This window comes from Natrix helvetica (genome assembly GCF_964273705.1).
Source record: "Natrix helvetica genome assembly, chromosome: 6".
NCBI lineage: Eukaryota > Metazoa > Chordata > Lepidosauria > Squamata > Natricidae > Natrix > Natrix helvetica.
In genome coordinates this window covers 49,701,861-49,716,078 of record NC_138553.1, presented here as the reverse complement: position 1 = coordinate 49,716,078, position 14,218 = coordinate 49,701,861, and the positions used below count along the sequence as shown (strand labels likewise).

The 14,218-nt window shown below is 46.5% G+C and overlaps 1 protein-coding gene across 5 annotated transcripts in view; it reads left to right on the top strand.

The window, feature by feature from the left end:
• The window catches only part of USP15 (ubiquitin specific peptidase 15), a 100,216-nt gene that overhangs the window by 85,446 nt on the left and 552 nt on the right, over nucleotides 1–14,218 (top strand). For all 5 annotated transcript variants that reach the window (XM_081957003.1, XM_081957004.1, XM_081957005.1 and 2 more), the window contains 3 exons: nucleotides 9,738–9,887; nucleotides 11,909–12,012; nucleotides 12,098–12,186. In XM_081957003.1, the coding sequence (XP_081813129.1) occupies nucleotides 9,738–9,887; nucleotides 11,909–12,012; nucleotides 12,098–12,186 (343 nt within the window). The remainder of the gene's footprint in view (nucleotides 1–9,737; nucleotides 9,888–11,908; nucleotides 12,013–12,097; nucleotides 12,187–14,218) is intronic.

The window sequence follows — 14,218 nt, the reverse complement described above, 5'->3', positions numbered from 1 at the left end:
GTCGACAACGGAGAGTGGCAACTCCATCGCACCGTCTTCCAACAAATCTGCAGGAGGTTCGGCCGTCCAACAGTGGACCTCTTCGCAACTCCAGCGAATGCCCAGCTGCCAAGCTTCATATTGAGGTTCCCATCAAGAGGCGCCATGGACAAGGACGCGCTTCGCTGCGGTTGGCCGCCCGGTCTCCTCTATGCTTTCCCCCCCTTCCCCTCATTCCTGGGGTTCTGAGGAAGTTAGTGACAGAGCAGAGATGGTCCTAGTGGCCCCCTTTTGGCCACGCCGCCCCTGGCTAGCAGACCTGGTGGATCTGTCCTCAGCCCCCCATTGGAGGATTCCGCAAGGGGAGGTGACCCTGCTCCAGGGGTCTCTGGAGCATCCGGACCCAGAGTGGCTCCATCTGACCGTCTGGCAATTGAGTGGGAGCAATTAGGAGGGGCCCAGTTCTCCGCGAAGGTCATTAAGACCATCAAGGCGTCCAGGAGACAGTCTACTACTCGCATCTACAATGCCTCCTGGGTCGCCTTCGTGGATTGGTGCTGAGCGGGGGATATCGTCCCAACAGCGGTATCCGTGCCCCAGGTGCTGGACTTTCTGCAGGAAGGTCTGGAGAAAGCTCTGGCCCCTAGCACTCTGAGGAGGCAGGTCTCTGCCCTTTTCACGGTCCTGGGGGGGTGGATGCCCCGCCTTTATCCCAGCACCCTGTCCTAAAGCGCTTCCTCAAAGGAGCGGGGAATCTGAAGCTCCCTGTGGTCCATCGATTCCTGACCTGGGACCAACCCACAGTCCTCCAGGCTCTGACCGAGGCGCCCTTCGAACCCTTGAAGGAGTTTTCCCTCCAATTCCTGACCCTCAAGTTAGTCTTCCTAGTCACTATCATGTCAGCCAGGAGGGTATCAGAGCTTAACGCTCTCTCCAGCAGAAGGGACCTCTGCTCTTTCCTAGACAACTGGGTCGTCCTCAGACTGGACCCCGCATTCATGTCCAAAGTCAACTCTCCCTTCCACAGAGGCCTAGAGTTAGTTCTGCTGGACTTCTGTCCGCAGCCTTCCAGGGATGGAGAGAGATCTTGGCATCGCCTAGACGTCAGAAGAGCCTTGCTCATCTACCTGAAGCGCACGGTGCCCTTCAGGTGCTCTGAGGCCCTCTTCGTCTCCTTTCAGATGTCCACCCGGGGAGCCAAGGTCTCCCCAACCTCCATCAGCAGGTGGATCAGATCGGCCATCTCCAAGGCCTACGAAGCACAAGGACTCCAGGTACCTAGGGCATCATTGCGCACTCCACCAGAAGTGCTCCCATCTCAGCGGCTTGGGCCACCCAGGCTCCTATCGAGGAGATATGCCGGGCTGCCACCTGGTCTTCCCCCTCACCATTCATCAGGCACTACTGGCTAGATGCTTGCGCCTCCGCGGAGGCCGCCTTCGGGAGGAGGGTCCCTCAGGGAGTCCTAGACTCTTGTGGGGCTCAGGCCCAGTGATCCCTCCCATGGACATCTAGCTTTGGTATGTCTCATGTGTGACTCCTCCCACGCCTCACTTCGGAGACTGTCAGTTGGTCCTACCTGAACTGCATGTCTTGAAGATGGCGTGGGAGTAGTCACTTTCCACCTGTTATGGCGCCCCACGCCAGGGGCCTGAGTTAGTTCAGTGGTCAGTCAGGGACCAGGAAGGAAGGATGTTTGTGTTTTTTTTAATCTGTCCCTTTCCAGGTTCTTTGCTACGACCATCGGTTAATCTGGGAGGTCAGAGGAGGTACGGAGGTGTGACCTCAAGATTTACCTCAGCCTCCAGGGCAAAAAGGCTGTGATAATACCCATGTGTGACTACTCCTACGCCATCTTTGAGACATGCAATTCAGGTAAGACCAACTGACATTTCAAATTAAATTTACTAAATTCGCTTCCCCTGCTAATAATTGACTTCCACAAGGCAGGGGATCTCATTGCGGACTTCCAGCTCCCTCCTGGAGCTCTGGGCTTCGCAGCTCTTCACGGCTGAGGGAAAGAAGAACCAAGAGGCGCCTCATTTTTCCCTCAGCGCTTATTGGGCATCATCGCTGCCGGGCACTGGCCGTTGGAGGCTACCGCTCATCAGGGAGCCCTTCCAGCCTTCCGGCTTCAGGACCGGCTTTCTGGCCATTGCCGCCGCCGCTAGAGCAGCCGCCGCCGCAGCCTCCACCATTGCCACCATCGCTATCGCTACCGGCATCGCCGCTGCCGCCATCGCTGTCGTCCCCATCCTCGCCGCCGCACTAGCCACCACCACCGCAGCATCGGGGACCCAGCCAAGGCTTCCAACAGCGTCCTCTGCCTCCACAGCTTCTCCTGCAGCTCTCTCGGCCACACTGCTTTCTGGCCCATAGGCTTTCTGCCTCAGTAGCCATTTTGTATTGGCGGGAAACCTCCGGCAGCCATTTTAAGGATCGCAGTGAGTACTGACCATGTCTGCCTCACCAGATCAAGGCCCACAGGTTCCTCTGGACAACCAGGCCTCAATTCCCCAGGCTGATCCTCCCCAAAAGCAGGGCCACCAATGGGGTCTCTTCTGCTCCACCACCAATTAAGACACCCAGGCCCGACCGCAGGCTTGCTTCGGGTATCCTGACAGAGGAAGGGGGCATAGCTCAACAGCCGCCCCTCCCCCGGAGGGCCAGGGAGAAGACTAAACATGTGGAACCCCATCCCTTCCAGGCTCAAAGGCGGACTGAGGTTAGCCCTCCTCCAGACCTTTCTTCAGACTCTGAGGAGGAACCCTCTCCTGCAGCCTGCATCATTCAACCTTAGGAAGCCAGGGGTGCAGATGCCCAGGTTTACAGTGGGGAGGAATCAGAAGGGGATAGGAGTCTCACTCCTGAAGGCGAGGTGTTCTCCCAACTTTCTGGTGCTACACCCTTCAGGGCCTCACCCTATACACCTGAGATGGCAGCCATCATTTCAGATGCCATTGAACGGGGCATTGCTGCGGGACTAAAGCACAGATCTTCATCTTCTTCTCATTCCACTCCTCGCAGGTCTTCCTCCTCCAGTTCCAGTTCCAGGCGTAGGGAAGGTGACCTTTCCGCCTCTTCTTGGAGAAGAGGAGCGTCCGGCCACAGATTCGGACCTGTCTAAAGATGAGGGTCTCCTTCTCGATCCCCCTTCTTTTGTTGGTCTACTTAAACCAGCTGTTTTTCATTCTCTTCTATTCAAGGCGAGAAAGATTGCGGGCATCCCAGCCCCAAAGACTCCCCAGGGGGCGGAAGCGGACAAGACAGACATCATGGATCCTCTCTTCACTCAACCCCGGGTAGAGAAAGAAGTGATCCCCTCCCCCAGATTATTCGTTGACGTGATCCAGAACCAGTGGGTGTCTCCAGGTACAGGTCCTCTCCCCTCCACATTGGACAAGCGGCTGTATAATGTGGGTTCCGATCTCGCCAAAGCTCTCGAGGTACCCTTTATTGATTTACCTGTGTTGACCTTGTCCTCTCCTAATGCGGCCTCAGCTGCTCCTGAGGAGGCACTTCGCCCGGAGGATAAAAGGATCGAACAAGCTCTTGTCAAGGCCCATCAAGCCACGGCGTGGGCTGTTCGAGCTGCATCCTCCTCCTCATTCTTTAGCCACTCTGCCCTTCTGTGGCTCAGGCAGCTTCAGGAAAGGATTCCTCCTAGAGATTCCAGGACTCGCAGAGACTAATAAACTAAAGGCGGCCCTGGAGTACACAGCAGATGCCTCCTTGGATGCAGCCCACTTTGCATCCAAATCTATTGCCTCCTCTCTCTTCTCGCAGACTCATTTGGCTCAGGCAAGGGCAAGCAGAGGCCCGGGCTAAGTGGAGGCTCGCTTCTTCAGCCTACTTCTCCAACCTTCTCTTTGGTCCCCCACTTGAGCCCCTCTTAGTAGAATCTAAAGATAAGAGGAAGTTTCTCCAAGTGGCCACTAAGAAACAGGAAGGTCGAGGCCACTCCTTCTAACATAGGCAGCCCTTTCGCAGCCAAGACGGGGGTTTCTCCAACCCCCGTCCACAATGCCAGGCTCCTCCCAGGCAGGGTTCCTCATTCTCCAACCACTCAAACAGAAGTAACCCGAGGTTCGCCCCCCGGAAATCCTTTAGGGACTCTTCCAATAAGTCATTCAAGAGGCAGAAGTGACTGCCCGGAGTCTCTCCCAATAGGGGGACGCCTGGTGGCCTTTGCGGATCGTTGGGACAACATCACCAACGACCCGTGGGTCAGGTCCACCATCAGATTCAGCCTAGCTCTGGACTTGCGCTCCAGCCCTCCGAACCACTTTGTTCCATACCCGATCTCCAGGGATCCTCACAAGAGGCTTCTGGTGGAGCAAGCCATTCATCACCTGCTCCACATTCGGGCCATTCAACCTGTGCCTCCAGGCCAGGTAAAACGAGGGTTCTACTCTTGTCTCTTTATCATTCCAAAGTCTTCGGGGGGCTGGAGGGCGATTCTCGACCTCAAATTTCTCAATCGTTATATAAGGTACAGGAAATTCAAGATGCGCTCTCTTCGGACAATTCTGGAGAGTGTGCGCAGGAACGATCTCCTTACCTCGGTGGACCTCACGGAGGCTTATCTCCACATTCCCATTCTCAAATGCCACAGGCAGTTCCTGAGATTCATTTACGCCGGCAACCACTTTCAATATCGGCCCTCCCCTTCGAGCTGTCCTCAGCACCAAGGGTGTTCACCAAGCTACTGTCAGCGGTCGCAGCTCACCTTTGAGCCTATCCCATACGGATATTGTGCTACCTGGACGACATCCTTTTACTGTCCAGGTCGCACAATCAGGCTCTTCAGGACCTTCACACCTCCATCGGAGTACTACAGGATCTGGGCTTCTCCATAAACCATCAAAACAGCCACCTAGTCCCCACCTTCCGATTGGTCCATCTGGAGCCCTGATAGATTCAGTTCAGGGGAAGGTCTCCCTGTCCCTAGAGCGGCAAGCGAGCCTCAGGGAGCTAGCCAAGGAGGTATGGAGGAAATATCTGGTTCCACTGCTTCTATTATCCCAGCTACTCGGAAAGATGGTCTCATGCTTCTCCATCGTTCCATGGGGACGGCTTCACAGCCGATGCCTTCAGTGGTTCTTATTGCCGTACCAGAAGACCAACAGCAGTTGTTCCCTAGTGAAAGTCAGGTTGAACCCAGAGGTGCTCCAATCTCTGGATTGGTGGATCTCCCCAGCCATCTCTCAGGGGTCCCTCTTCAGGGAGCCTCCTCGTATCGTAATCACAATGGACACAAGTCTATCAGGGTGGGTTGCTCATCTTCGAGATCAGGTGGCCCAGTTCCGACCTCGCTCACAGCATGAACTGGCTGGAGCTGAGGGCAATCCATCTGGCCCTCCTCCACTTCCAATCACTGGTACGCAACTCCCATGTGTTGATCCGGACGGACAACACCACGGCCAAGGCGCATGTCAACCGCCAAGGGGGAACAAGAGCCATCTCACTCATGGACTCTGCCTTTCATCTGGGGATCTGGGCAGAAGCCAACTTTCTCTCTCTTCAGGCAAAACACATCTCGGGCACCGACAACATAAGGGCAGACTGGTTGAGCCACACTACGATCGACCCCGCAGAATGGAGTCTGAACCCTCACATTTTCAGGCAGCTGACCATGAGGTACAGGGCTCCAGTCCTGGATCTTTTCACCACAAGAACCAACAAGCAACTACCCAGGTACGTTTCTCGATACATGACACCAGGCGCGGAGGGAACGGACATTCTGAGGTGCAGGTAGCCACGTGGTCTCCTGTACGCCTTCCCTCCCTTCCCCCTGATTCAGAGGGTGATTCATAAAGTGCTGGAAGAAGAGGCAGACATGATCCTAATTGCCCCTCATTGGCCGCGCCGATCCTGGTATGCGGACCTAGTCCATTTATTGGTGGGTCCAGCATGGCGTCTTCCCAAGATCAGATCCCTTCTACATCAGGGATCCATTCATCATCCCAACCTTCTCTGGCTCAACCTAACCGCTTGGAGGCTGCGCGGGTGGCCCTGAAAGCAGCTGACCTTTCCGACAACGTAATCCAGACTATTCAGGCATCTCGTCGCCCTTCCACAACGAAAATTTATGAATCCACGTGGCAGGCATTCTCAGTGTGGTGTTCTGCTAGAGGGTTTGTCGCCCTCGAGGCTTCAGTAGCCCACATCTTGGAATTCTTGCAACAAGGACTTGATAAAGGCTGTCGCCCAACATGCTTCGGCGCCAGCTCTCTCTTCTGTACTCTCTCTGCACCGAGATGAGCCTCTCTCTTTGTACTCTCATGTCCGTCGCTTCCTTAGGGGCACATCTAATCTCTGCCCCCCCCGGTCGCTCACCGATTTCCTTCATGGGACCTAGCCAGGGTCCTGGACTTCCTCACAGAACCTCCGTTTGAACCTCTCAGATCTGCCTCACTACAACACCTCATTCTGAAATCGGTCTTTCTCGTGGCTGTCACATCGGCGAGGCGGGTCTCGGAGTTGGCCACCCTGTCCATCAGATCCGATCTTTGTGTGTTCCATCCGGACCGAGCGGTCCGCTGCCTCAACCCCTCCTTTATCCCAAAGGTAAATTCGGCCTTTCACCGCTCTCAGATTTGACTCTTCCAAACTTCTGCACTAACCCTGTGGACAAACTCGAGCGCAGGTGGCACACGCTGGATGTGTGTTGTGCACACAGGATCTACGTTTCCAGGACGGCCCTCTTCAGGCACACTGAAGCTCTTTTTGTCTCATTTCTTCCCAATAACAAAGGGCTTAAGGCCTCTTCGTCCATGATAGGGCGCTGGATCAGATCTGCCATCTCAAAGGCTTACTTGGCTCATCAACTCACTCCTCCGTCCAACATCACCGCTTATTCAATGCAGAGTGCGGCAACCTCAGCGGCATGGACCACATAAGCCTCGGTGGAAGAAATCTGCAGGGCGGCTACCTGAACAACACCTATCCCTTCTATTCGCCACTACAAGGTGGATAGATATGCTTCTGCGGATGCAGCGTTCGGCAGGCGGGTGCTACAACAGGTGCTCACTTCTCCAGACTCATAGGCCATTCGCACTCCCTCGCGGGGACACTCCGAGCTTTGGTACGTCCCACGCATGGCTGCTGTCTCCACCAACGTTAGAGAATGGGGCCTTGGTTCTTACCTGATATGCCCCTTCTCAAGGCAGATGGAGACAGCAGCCATCCCCACCCTTTCTGATGCGGGCCTATGTCTGGACCGTTTGGTGCGAAAGATTTGGAGCAGGGATCAACAGAAAGCAATTTAATGCAGCACAGCAGTCTACTTATTCTCTTTCGTCAAGAAAGCGGGAGGACACTCCCCAGAGGCTATGACATCACTTTGGTAGACTCAGTCCATTGGTTACTGGCTAAGTTAACCCACGCATGGCTGCTGTCTCCACCTGCCTAGAGAAGGCGCGTATCAGGTAAGAACCAACGCCCCATTTTATCTGTAAAATTTATGGCTCCAAATACTACTCTGTAATTTATGGGAATAAATGACAAATATATATATTCATATGGGTGTATACATATAGCCGTCTCTTGTTGTGGGATCTCCAAATGGGTTATTTTGTCCTCCCACAATGACAGTAATGAAAGCATTTGTATATGAGGCTATAGGTTACCACTGTTTTTCTCACAATAAAATTCAAAACAATATGTCTCTTGGGGTGTGTTTGTGTATAAAATAAAATATGTATAAAATCTAATTATAATTATAAATGAAAGTAATCATGTGATCATAGATGGTAGTATATCATTTTGGAATAGGAATGCTCCAATTACTGCACAATTGTCATTATCCCTCATGCTAGCAAGATTCCCCTTAAGATAATACAATATCTGGTGCCAACCATGAACAGATGTTCTGGTTGACTTCAGGAATTGTGGCACTTGCAAATATTGCAACTCTATGCTGGTTAGTGGGAAAAAAATCTCAATATTTAAAGAACATCTATATCTCCTTTATTGACTACAAGAAAACCTTTAATTGTATCAATAATTAAAGCTGCGAAGAGCCCTGGAAGATTTGGGGGTGCCAACACATATGCTCAGGTTGGTATGGACGCTGTACACAAATCAGGAAGCCACTGCGCAAACACCATATGGAGACCCTGATTGGTTCAAGATACAGAAAGGAGGGTGGCAATGTTGCATTCTTTCACCTTTTTATTCAATCTGCAGTGATGATGAGGAAGCAGGAACTTGCAGAATCATAAATCAGAATAAAGATTGGAGGAAAAAACATTTAACAATTTTGATATGCTGATGACGTATTTGAAATATCTGATCAAAAAAGATTAAAGAAGAAAGTGATAGATTGCCCGCTTCCTAACTATCAGAAAGATCAAGCTTATGACCATTCTGATGAATTGAAATATAAAATTAACAATTGATTGTCAGATTGCCCCTCCCCCTGCTCAGTAGAACCCCAATCACTGGGGCTAATGCATGTGGGGGCAAACCCCACTCCGAAATTTGGGACTGGCAAAAGCTGATGCAAGTGCTGCCATATTATCTCTGAGAGTAGTTGCTGACAGGAGTATTTCAGTTGCCCTCACCATGCATGGGGAAAAGGTCAGATTGGAGTGGTTTTAATGGCTGCCACATCCCTGAGGCCTGCCTGCTTTTTGCCTTCTCCTTTCTGCCTGGAGTAAGGCTGGGCTGGGGCAGCTGGGGCTTCCCTGGCATTTTGCTATTCATAGGGGAAGAGGCACTGCTTCACACAGTGCTCTGAGAGCTTTTTGAGCATTTGGCACTTCCCAGGGCACAGCTCCTTTTTGCTGCACTGCTGGGTCAGCCTACAGCTATTCCAAGAATGACCACTTTTTCCCCCTGCCTTCCTGCATTCACATAACACAGCAGCACTTTGCACACAGCCTGTGCCAGTCTCCCTCACACTCTTGAGGCACTCCCACATTGGGAATGTATTTGCTTAACAACCCATGAGATTGCTTAACAACTGTAATCAGGAATACAGGGATTGTGTTCATTGACTGAACCGGTCATGTGATATCTTGCTTAATGACCACTCAACATTTGAGATTCTGGTCCAAATTGTTAACATAAGTTGAGGACTATCTGTAGTGCACACTATTTTTTTCCCTCAGCTAGCCACAGTTGCTAGAATAAGACAATGAAAAAACTAGACAAGGGGAAAATTGACATTCCTTGGACAGCAAAGATGACAAAGAAGCAAGTTCTGAAACATATCATACCAGACATATTGCATCTCTGGAAAGCAAAATCACAAAACTTTTGTCAGATAAACACAACTGAAGATGTGGCACTTCTGGCTAGCATTCAGTACCTGTGTATCAGGCAATTCCTTTATTTCTCCTCACATAAGCAACCTGGCCTCTGCCCTCCTTACTCCTGCCAGCTACCCCACTCACCTCTGGGTTGCAGAGGGAAAGCACTTCGTGTTAAGCTTGCAGACAGATCCCTCCCTCCTATATCTCTTGCCCAAGAACAGTAGTCAAGTCCCCTGAGTCCCCCTTTTTTGTAGATAAGCTTAAAGACCAGAAGGAAAAAGAGGATCTGTATTTGAACAATAAACATTTTTTTACTATTTGCATAATATATTTCCACAAGTTTCAGGGGAAACAGAAAAAATATATTTCTAAGGTTTTAATTTTTAACAAGCATTTAATAAATTAAGCATAGTAAGAAAAGTTTATCTTCATATTTTTCTTGCCACATACTATACTTAATTGTAAAATAAGTCTAACAAGATTTTTTGGTCTCTCTAGGTACTGCCCAAACTGTAAAGAACATCAGCAAGCTACCAAGAAACTAGATTTGTGGTCACTACCGCCAGTACTGGTGGTACATCTAAAACGTTTTTCTTATAGCAGATACATGAGAGATAAATTGGATACATTGGTTGACTTCCCAATAAAGTGAGAACCATATCAATAATGGATAGCTTTTGTGTTTACTGTTGATATCGTGGTATACTTTTACAAACATTTATTCTCATGTTTACAAGAATATATATTATGCATTTATAATATTAGATAATGAATCAGATATGAGTTTTTAGGCTGGTCATGGCCTTGTTTTCTTTTGTCCTGATCATGGCCATTTAGCCCGAATGCTCATCACTGCTTCATTGATGCCAGCTGTGAAAGTCCACACCAGTATAATATATTCTATAATATTTATTATTCTGATGAATATACATAGTGATGTAAATAAATTAAAGAAATGTGATTATTACATTTAGAACTTAACAATAGTTTAGGTTATAGTTGCCTGAAAATGAACCTACGTATCTGATTAAAATTAAAATAAGAGGAAAGCTATAAGGCATAAGCCATTGGGTATATTATATTGATGTGCTGGAGAATAATTTTGGTTTTCTGAAACATAGTTTACAGACTATAAATTCATTTATTATATAGACAAAATTAGTACACTTTAATTTGAATAGTATTATGTTGCCTTTTTCATCCAAAAAACTGCTTGCTCTCGTGTTTTAATTAAATGTTAATATATTTCCCTATATTAAGTAATCATGCCATGTAATTCCATATGTAGACAAAACTTTGATCATCCATATATATATATATATATATATATATATATATATATATATATATATAATTATTAATTTATTTCCAATTATGTTTCAGCTTTATGAGGTAGATCAGAGTAAGAAATCTTTCTTACCTGAAAGAAAAATGCCTCTGAACAAAATCTGAACATGCTTATGAATTAAGCTTGTTTGATTGAAGCAGCATAGAAATAGAAATAGCTGACAGAATGAACGAACACGCATGGTGAAAAGAGTAAGGTTCTACATTTAGGCAACAAAAACGGAATGCACAGGTACAGTATAGGTGATACCATACTCAGTAGTAGTAACTGTGAAAGGGATCTTGGAGTCCTAGTGGACAACCATTTAAATATGAGCCAGCAGTGTGCAGCAGCTGCCAAAAAAGCCAACACAGTTCTAGGCTGCATCAACAGAGGGATAGAATCAAGATCACGTGAAGTGTTAATACCACTTTATAATGCCTTGGTAAGGCCACACTTGGAATACTGCATTCAGTTCTGGTCGCCACGATGTAAAAAAGATGTGGAGACTCTAGAAAGAGTGCAGAGAAGAGCAACAAAGATGATTAGGGGACTGGAGACTAAAACATATGAAGAACGGTTGCAGGAACTGGGTATGTTTAGCTTAAGAGAAAGAAGGACTAGGGGAGACATGATAGCATTATTCCAATATCTCAGAGGTTGCCACAAAGAAGAGGGAGTCAAACTATTCTCCAAAGCACCTGAGGGTAGAACAAGAAGCAATGGGTGGAAACTAATCAAGGAGAGAAGCAATTTAGAACTGAGGAGGAATTTCCTGACAGTGAGAACAATTAATCAGTGGAACAGCTTGCCTCCAGAAGTTGTGAATGCCCCAACACTGGAAGTCTTTAAGAAGATGTTGGATAGCTATTTGTCTGAAACGGTATAGGGTTTCCTGCCTAGGCAGGGGGTTGGACTAGAAGACCTCCAAGGTCCCTTCCAACTCTACTATTGTATTGTATTGTACACACAGCAAAGAATCACTTTATTTAGTACATTTATATTCTGTTTCCTTCAAGAAATACAAAGCAAATGCATATGTTCATTCCTTGTATAAGTATGTTTACGCATGGCATGAGATTGGTTGTCACTAAGTGAACAACATTTTAACTTGACCTTTTACAAGACAAGTGTGACACACTAAATTATTTTAGAAACCATATCTGTTGATAAACTATTGTAGTTTTTTTCAAAATCTTCACTCCTAGATTTTTAGTGTGATTCATTTATTGCTTTGCATTAGAATCTAAAACAAGGGCTTCACTGATTTTATTAAAGAAAATCATAATTACTAATATACAATTTTTCAAAACTAATTTCATTTGATTTTTTTTTTAAATAGTGATTTGGATATGTCCGAATTCCTAATTAATCCAAATGCTGGACCGTGTCGCTATAATTTGATTGCAGTGTCAAATCACTATGGAGGCATGGGAGGAGGGCATTGTAAGTAATGTATTTTATATGTATGCCTTTATCTTTATTATGGCTGTTTTCAGCATTTTGGGTAAAATGATTTTTCTTATTCTAGATACTGCTTTTGCAAAAAATAAAGATGATGGGAAGTGGTACTACTTTGATGATAGCAGTGTGTCAACTGCATCCGAAGAACAAATTGTGGCAAGTATCGGTTTCTAGAAAAAGATAGCATTATTGCACAGAAACAAGATCCGAGACTGACTTGCTTATATAATCTATTAAAAGTAATATTTACCATGCTATAAAACACATAATAATATAAAACTTTGTGCATTGTATCTTGTCAATTTCATCCAAAAAATCCTGAAAGTTCATTCCTGGAAGTAAGATCCCCTGTGATGGCAAACCTATGGCACATGTCAAACATGATATGCCACAATATTTCGGGTGACATACCAGCATTAACCAACACCCAACCAATACTATATTCTTCATAGTATGCCCTATTCTTGTGTAATTTTTGGAGGCTGTGAAATCCTCATGAAAATGAGGTGTGCTGTCATGCATCCTCTGGACACTCTGGGAATTTCATGAGGGGGTATGTTCTTGAACTGTTTCCAGGGCCTCTGAAAATCACAGAACAGGTTGTGCTATTCCGTGGTTTTCGGAGGCTGCAGAAGAGCATTCTCCAAAGCCACTTCAAGAACAAAAGCCTTGTGCAACCTGGAGCTAGCTCAAATGAAAGAGAACACTGCCTGAAGGTAAGCAGTGTGTGGCAGTTCCTGTGGATACACAAAATTGGACTGTATTTTTTTAATGAATTTGTAAAGAATTGTTCCTCTTTTTGGGGGGCTGCGGTGACATACCAGAAGAATCAGGTTAGGCATTTTCCAAATTTTTGACACACCAAGCCCAAAAGGCTTGCCATCACTGTCCTAGAGTAACAGTAGGTTTGAGAAGAATCAATTTTTGTAACTGATAGGAAGGATCAGTAGCACTGCATGTAACATGTTCCAAAATGTTCGGCCTTTTCAATGCTCCTCTGCTAGCTCCACCATAGCTAGCCTTTTAAAAAACAAATATATAAAAATCAATCTTTGCTAGGACTTGATGTTCCCCAAGTGTTATTTTTAATTTGAAGATTTAGGAAAAAAGAGTTGCTTTTCAATTGCTCTTAGCTTATGCCCAAACAAGATTTTTAGTCCTCTTTTTTTCAGTGAGCAATATATAGTGCCAATATATTTAAGATTATTCACTGCCTCAAGTTAGCTTAATAACTTCATCTCCCTGCCCTGCTTAGTTCTCTGTGATCAAATTTGATTGATTGGGTAGCATATTGAATGTCAGATAAAAGTGAAACAGCATCGTTTTGCATAAATAAAATTCATTGACAGTCATAAAAATTTCCAATATACTTTGAGTAGAAATAAGTATAATCTTTATAAGGACTGCTGTTTAACAGAAAATGTTAAACCTGAGTGTGGCTGAACAAATTGCATCTTAATCCTGTTTTCCTCATATACCGTATTTTTCAGAGCATAAGACGCACCAAGATTTTGAAGAGGCAAATTTTTAAAAAAAGTTTTTGCACCCTGCAGACCTCCCAAAAAGGCACGTTTTTTGTGAAAACGCCCCCTTCTTTTATTTTCAAAAAAAGGGAATGAATAGCCTTTAGGAGGCTTATAGAGTGCTCCTGGGGGGGGGCAAAATGAGCAAAAAATGAGCAAAAATAGGCTCGTTTTTGTCAAAAAAGGGCATGCACAGCCTTTAGGCGGCTTATAGAGTGCTCCTGAGGGCTGGCGGGGGGCAAAATTGAGCAAAAAACAGCCCATTTTTCGCTCATTTCTGCCTTCCCCAGCCCCCAGGAACACTTTGCAATACTCCTAAAGGCTCTGCACGGCCATTTTGGTGAAGAGTCCGGGGTTTCGGGAGGCAAAAAATGCTGTATTCAGTCTATAAGACACACCCAGATTTTCAGCTTTTTTTTTTGAGGAAAAAAGGTGTGTCTTATACTCCGAAAAATAAGGCACTTCCTGATAATTTTCTTTATTCATTTCTGTCATGGTCAGTTTTCATTCATGCCTTGTAATGGGCTACTTCTGCATGTATTATCCATGTGCAAACATCTGACCATTACTAAAGCCCCAGGAATTAAATATAATATCAGTATAACTATTTGCCAAAGATAGAGCCTAGTTATTTATGTATGAAAGTAATAGAATGAATTGTATTG